Below are 6,931 nucleotides of genomic sequence, written 5' to 3'. Positions count from 1 at the left end.
CTCTCTCTTTGGACTTTGCTCCTCCCTCTCTCTCTCTCTCTCACTCTCTCTCTCTTTCCAATTCCATACTATTCCCCCCCCCCCCAAAATAAAAAAAGCAAAAACACGAATTAATAATTCGTTTTCCGACAAAAAAAAAAGAAAGAAAGAAAGAAAAAGGAAAAAGGAAAAAGGCAAAAGGAAAAAGACAAACAACATCGAAAGAAGGAGGAACAAATTCAAGCGCAATCGGTCAGTCATCAGTAACCCACACACACACACACACTCGCCCTAAGACGCTTCCTCGAACTTTCTCCCTCCCTTCCTCCGTCTCTCTCTCTCTCTCTCTCTCTCTCTCTCGCCGTGTGCGCCTATAATTCCATCGCCATCGAAGTCAGCGGCGCTCAGTTCCTCCGCCCTCCTCCCGAGCAGCTTCTTCGTCGCCTTCCTCTTCCTCGTCGCCTTCGCCTCCTCTCCCTCCGCCGGACGCCGCCGCGGATGCCGCCGGCCCGAGCCGTCGCGGACGATTGTGTTCCGGTTCCGGTGCGGCGCTTGAGGTCAGTTTTTGTCTCGGCGGAGTTTGCTTGTTGTGTTGTTGTTTCTGTTTTCTGTGTTTTTTTTTTTTTTTTGGAGGGGGGGTTACGCCGTTTCGAGCTTTGGTTCTTGTGTCGAGACTCGCCTTTAACTGTCGCCGCGGACGGTTACCCTTTTGCTCCCTCGGTTTCCTAAGACTCTGGATTTAGGCGGCGGCGGCAGCTCCGGCGGCTCTCTTGAATGACGTGTTGCCGTGTTTCTCCTGCCTTTTTTACGGGATTGGATATGGAGGCACGCTTGCGTTTTTGGTGTTTGGAGTGAAATTGGGGAGGGATGATTGCTTTGGTTTCAACTAGCACGGAAAGGTTTTGTTGATTCTTGTGTGAAGCTACACCGTTTCATAGAGGCATTTGATACTGAATTTGTGTAGAGATGATGGAGCAATTATGTTTTGCCAGTGCTTTTATGGTAATTGGTGAGTGACGCTTTCGAATATGGAAATGGAGGGTGCTGGCGCTGGCAGTGGGTAATGGACTGATTAAGGAAGTAATTTTTCCTCTGGGGTTGCTGTAAATCATGGGAATTATCCCAGATTTCGGTTTCCTGTCTCTGAAAATTATGATATGTGACTAGTGCGATCTTTATGTTTTCCCAATCATATGTGTGATTCACTATCTGCAGAATTTGTTGACAATGTAAATTCTTTCCCCCCCCTCCTTTTGCATCTGTGTTTACAGCTAGGGCCAGTTCAGTTCATGGAGAGGATCTCGGACTCTGACAGTGTATTGTTCGGGATTTCTTATTCGTGACGGTATACTGTAACTGTTGATAGAAATGGATTATCAGGCAGAGAAATTCGTAAGGTATCTCATCCGAAATCCCAAAGCAGCTCTTCCTTCTGCTTCTCTCGCTTTCCTATGGGTTGTGGTAGCCATTGAATTTGTAATATCTTAGGTACGAGATAACTTGCCTGTACTGTGTTGAACATGGAAGAAAGGTTAGTTTATGTGAACCAGGATATATGATGACCTATTCTGAATATGTTTCTCTTGAACTCTAAGCATTGAAGTTTGGAATTTTACTGCTCAAACACAACGTTGCTTTGGTTTCGATGCGACAAGATGTTAACAGTATCTTCTACCATTATTATGTGGTTTATGGCATTTTTCAGGTTTCAGCCCCATAGTTCTGATAAAGCTAATGAAAGGAGATATGGTGGAAATATAGGATTACGGACAGGGAAATTTAGAAATGTCCTAAGTTCAGCTTCAGACAAGTTTCAGCGAGGCTTCGAATTTGGTTCTGGACGTATGAAAGACATTGGAAAATCATGGAAATCGTGTTCTTTCACTACCATCCTGGCAAAAGTATTGCAATCCAAAAAGAGAGTTCTTGATCCACAAGGTCCATTTCTTCAGAAATGGAATAAGATATTTGTGCTTTCGTGCATTCTCGCTGTGTCATTGGACCCTCTGTTCTTCTATGTTCCTATTATTAATGATGACGAGAAGTGCCTTGACTTGGATAGAAGGATGGAGATTACAGCCAGTGTATTACGTTCCTTCACAGATATCTTTTACATCCTACATATTATCTTTCAATTCAGCACAGGCTTCATTGCACCAGATTCTCGAGTGTTCGGAAGAGGTGTTTTAGTTGAAGATACATTGGCTATAGCAAAGAAGTACATAGTTTCGTACTTTCTAATTGACATTCTCGCGGTCCTTCCCCTTCCACAGGTGCTGGAAAATTTTCAATGACCTTTCTCAAGAAATATATTTCTTATCATTTCATATCTATATTAACTAACACAAATTTCTTGCTGGGTTTTGTCATTTTTGTGTATCATTCAGGTTGTGATTTGGATTGTTATACCAAAACTGAGGGGTTCGAGACCTTTGAATACGAAGAACTTATTGAAATTCGTAGTTTTCTTTCAATACATTCCAAGGGTTATTCGTATATACCCATTGTACAGAGAAGTAACAAGAAGTTCAGGCATCATCACAGAGACTGCATGGGCTGGAGCTGCCTTTAATCTGATCCTGTATATGCTTGCTAGTCATGTAAGTTCTGTTACTCTTTTGCCTATTCATGGATGCCTCATTTCTTGCTATATATTGATATATATCATCTTGTGCTATCTTACATTCATAGAAACATGTTGCTTTCATACTCTTTATATTTCCTTTTTATTTACTAAGTTGAACAAGCCGTTGTAGAGAAATTAGTTTTCTCTTGCAATTTCTGTTAAGCTGTCACTTATCTGTGGTTATTATAGGTTATTGGTGCCTTTTGGTACTTATGTTCGATAGAACGAGAGACCACATGTTGGCAGCAAGCATGTGATCAACATGGATGCAACCGTGCTTCTCTGTATTGTGATTACCCTCAGCATACAGTCAATGCATTCCTCGATTCTTCTTGCCCTATACAGACACCAAATACAACTCTATTTGATTTTGGAATATTCCTGAATGCCCTTCAAGCTGGTGTCGTGGAGTCAACTGATTTTCCACAGAAGTTCTTTTTTTGCTTTTGGTGGGGACTGCAGAATTTGAGGTACACATGAAAGTCTAAGCATTTTACACTTGTTACAAGTGCTGATTACGTATACTAAGGATTTATATCTTCTTGTTGCATGGATGAAGATATCAAAGATTAAAGTTTTCTTATGGTAGCATGTGCTGTTCCAATCGCTTTGTGATTCGGTACGGTGGCACTGAGTCTTCCATTGTTGTAGTAGACACGTCGTTATCTCCTGGTCTAAGGAGTCATTTGGAAAGAGAATGGATAGTTAGTGAAGCTGTGGAGAACATTTATTGCTGAGCCATCCTTATTTAGGTAGATGATATGTTATGCCTATCTCAAACGCGGTTTCAATAGAGAAGGACACTTCAGCTCGTTTGGGGTGATCTGTTGAGCTTGGCTTTAGTTGTCGTGTATGTAAATCTTTTGGTTGGAGTAATCGATGGGATCTCTGCGGTTGATTACTTTGTAAATTAATTTGAACTTATACATGCTTTTCCTTGCAGTTCTCTTGGTCAAAACCTTAAGACAAGTGTATTTGTCTGGGAAATCTGCTTTGCAGTTTTCATTGCCATTGCTGGCTTGGTGTTGTTTTCTCTTCTCATTGGAAATATGCAGGTTGGTTTCGCTCGTTTTATTTTTTTTAAGACTTATATTCAAATGTTTATGTGTGAAATGGGCCACTTGTAAAGTCGGGCTTACTCCTTGTCTGAAGGAGTGTCCTCATAAGCTTTCAACTCAGGGTTACCATGCCGCCTCCATCCAATTCCCTGTCACTCAGTTTGTGGATTCTGATCTTGTATCCCATGGACTGTACTGTTAGAATGTTTAGTGAAGCTAATCTGGGCTATGAATGTCTAGGAAAAGTTCTGTTTTGTATTGGTTAGTTGTGTCTTTATTACTAATGATCTTGTTAGCTGAAGTCTGTACTGATAGGCGAGATCTTTTCTTTGAAACAGACATATTTGCAATCAACAACAACAAGATTGGAGGAGATGAGAGTAAAAAGAAGAGATGCGGAGCAGTGGATGTCCCATCGTCTGCTGCCTGAGAATTTGAAGGACAGGATTAGGAGGTACGAACACTACAAATGGCAGGAAACCAGAGGTGTTGATGAAGAGAATCTTCTACGCAATCTACCCAAGGATCTTAGAAGGGACATTAAACGCCATCTCTGTTTGGCTCTTCTCATGAGAGTGAGTGTTTTTGAATTAATTTGTTTTCATCTATCATAGTGCTTATTCATCTCTTCTATATTTTTGTTTGATTTTCTTATTGTTAGCATGAGCATTTGGCTAGAGTTTCATAATGGGTGCTAATATTTGAGAATTGTAATATAATAGGATAATAACACAAACAATTCCTGAATTTTGGCCCAATATGTAATGTGGTCTCTGAACTTTTTATTTGTTCAATGTTATCCCTGAACTTTAGCTTAATATTCAATGTTGTCCTTGGACTTTAGCCTAATATTCAATGTGGTCCTTGAACTTTTGATACATGTTGAATGTTGTCCCCGAACTATAGGAAAATGTTTAATGTAGTCCTTAAACTTGAATTAGTTTAAGGACTACATTGAACATTTTCCTATAATTCGGGGATTACATTGAACATGTACCAAAAGTCCAGGGATCACTTTGAACAAATTAAAAGTTCAAGGACTACATTAAAAATTAGGCTAAAGTTCAAGAACTACATTAAACAAATTAAAAGTTCATGGACCACATTGCATATTGGGCCCAAATTCAAGAACGGATTGTGTCATTTTCCCAATTGTAATATGGCATTGTGATTGTAGGACGGATATAAGTCTTATCTTTAGATATAAATCCTATGAATGGGGGAGAAAAGAGTAAGTGTTAATGGGTATCTCTTGTTATAAGTGGTGCTTTACCGGATCGTGAAAACACTGATTGTTATTTTCTCCCTTTTTTCAATGCAAAAAGGTGCCAATGTTCGAGAAAATGGATGAGCAACTGTTAGATGCAATGTGCGACCGTCTTAAGCCAGTTCTTTACACGGAGGACAGCTATATCGTTCGGGAAGGGGACCCAGTTGACGTGATGCTCTTTATCATGCGAGGCAGGCTATTGACCACGACCACCAATGGTGGGAGGACGGGATTTTTCAACTTGGAATATCTCAAAGCTGGCGACTTTTGTGGAGAAGAACTTCTCACATGGGCACTTGACCCACATTCCTCGTCAAACCTCCCAATCTCGACCAGAACTGTCCAAGCCTTAATAGAAGTGGAAGCTTTTGCCCTGGTCGCAGATGACCTTAAGTTTGTTGCCTCTCAATTTCGGCGGCTTCACAGCAAGCAGCTACGACACACTTTCAGGTTTTACTCACAGCAGTGGAGGACATGGGCAGCTTGTTTTATACAAGCCGCGTGGAGGCGCTACACGAGAAAGAAGCTGGAAGAGTCTCTTCGAGAGGAGGAAAACAGGTTACATGATGCTTTGGCGAATGGTGGTGGGAGCTCACCAAGTTTAGGTGCCACCATCTATGCATCACGTTTTGCAGCAAATGCCCTTCGCGCCTTACGAAGTAAAGGGGTGAGGAAGGCGAGGATGCCGGAGAGAATACCTCCAATACTACTTCAGAAGCCGGCAGAGCCCGACTTTACTGCTGAAGAGCAATAGTCGGTAGCATTCGGTGATTTATGTGATGCTGATGTATAAAAAAGAAAATTTCATTGCATTAGAGCAATGTTGCGTCGCTTGCCATAGGTCTGTGTATATCTTTTTTGATATTTTATATACGGTCACTGCTGCCGCTGTTTGTCATATGGAGTTAAGACAGGTGATTAAACCGAATCATATGTAATCAGTCATTTCACAGCCAAAAAAAATCGGTGAGATTCGTATTTTCTCTCTGGATTTCTCCAGCTTAAGTGTTGGAAGAACCACGATTAGTCTCCTTGATGATGTTACCTTGTCCCTCTATCCCAAAGTACTATTATGTCAGCCACTATTTGCAGATTATATAGTGCCGAAAATCATGTTTTTTTTTTTTTTTCTGTAATGAAAAAACCAACTTGAATGCAAGCATTCATCCCGGTGTTACAGAGACCGTGTTGTTTTGTGTAGCTGATTGCTTCTTTCTTTTCTATTTTTCTGTTCCCACCCTTTTCTGGAGGGAACATGAAGAAATTAATAAGAAAAAAAGACCTTTGGTGCCCACTTGTCCAGAGCGAAAGTCACACTTCAGTCACCAACTTCTGTTATTTTCTTGTCAATAATGCAGCAATTGATGTTGAGAGGATAAGACTTGAGGGTTTCCAAATTTTGCATATCCACTGTTGACTCAGAGGAGCAGATATATGCTCTTGCATTGTCCAAAAAGTCCTAAATTTATTTCACGGCGGGCCAGGTCAGTTTTAAATCTTTCAATTATGATAATTTAGTCCTAAATCTTTCAAACTTTTAGATGATTTGCCAATTTAATTCTAAAAATTTTAACGATTTGTCAATTTTAGCTAGAAATTGCTGACGTGATGGTCAAGTTAGCCCTGGCCGTCCTTCGTGGAATAGTCAGCACTAACATAGATAATATTTATTTCACTTTTTTCTGTGTTTCTATTCTTCTTCTTTTTTTTGTTGTTCCCTTTTTCACTATGCAGGGGATCGTCAATGGCCGGCGGAGGTCGCTGGCCTAAGCGCAGGCAATATAGCTGCCCTCGCCCAATTTGGGAAGGGGATCCAGTAACTAGACTTTCCTTTCACGGCTAGAGTGATAGTTGTGGACATGAGATGCTTCGCTCTAGACTTCATAAAGTGATTCTGTTGGGTTGTCGAAAAATCAAGCAGAAACAACGAAAAGAAAAGGACTTGGAAGTGAGTGTTTTTCACTCTAGTTCTGTGAAGTCGATGCTTGCTGTGATGAC

General features: G+C 40.8%; 1 protein-coding gene across 2 annotated transcripts; it reads left to right on the top strand.

Moving 5' to 3' along the window:
• Positions 1 to 251: 251 nt before the first annotated feature.
• LOC115675228 (cyclic nucleotide-gated ion channel 1) lies at positions 252 to 5,916 on the top strand. Of its 2 annotated transcripts, XM_030597825.2 has the most exons (8): positions 253 to 536; positions 1,251 to 1,376; positions 1,685 to 2,252; positions 2,367 to 2,579; positions 2,795 to 3,075; positions 3,549 to 3,660; positions 4,002 to 4,238; positions 4,989 to 5,916. In XM_030597825.2, exons 2-8 carry the CDS (start codon positions 1,348 to 1,350, stop codon positions 5,685 to 5,687), a joined length of 2,139 nt encoding a protein of 712 aa, XP_030453685.1. In that variant the 5' UTR covers positions 253 to 536; positions 1,251 to 1,347; the 3' UTR covers positions 5,688 to 5,916. The 2 variants fall into 2 exon arrangements, with proteins under 2 accessions (XP_056159684.1, XP_030453685.1); XM_056303709.1 differs by lacking the exon at positions 1,251 to 1,376 and having other exon boundaries at positions 252 to 536.
• Positions 5,917 to 6,931: the final 1,015 nt, after the last annotated feature.

Source organism: Syzygium oleosum, unplaced genomic scaffold, assembly GCF_021117445.2.
Source record: "Syzygium oleosum isolate NSW1041296 unplaced genomic scaffold, Sole_v2.1 Sole_v2.28, whole genome shotgun sequence".
Classification (NCBI taxonomy): Eukaryota; Viridiplantae; Streptophyta; class Magnoliopsida; order Myrtales; family Myrtaceae; genus Syzygium; species Syzygium oleosum.
This window is presented reverse-complemented; position numbering and strand designations above follow the sequence as displayed.

What these genes read in the sequence shown, in the direction of transcription:
- LOC115675228 (XM_056303709.1), top strand. Translation starts at nt 478, where the DNA reads ATGCCGCCGGCCCGAGCCGTCGCGGACGATTGTGTTCCGGTTCCGGTG. An exon ending in GTTCCGGTGCGGCGCTTGAG is followed by an intron (nt 537 to 1,684) that starts GTCAGTTTTTGT and finishes GGCATTTTTCAG; the next exon opens with GTTTCAGCCCCATAGTTCTG. An exon ending in TGTATATGCTTGCTAGTCAT is followed by an intron (nt 2,580 to 2,794) that starts GTAAGTTCTGTT and finishes TGGTTATTATAG; the next exon opens with GTTATTGGTGCCTTTTGGTA.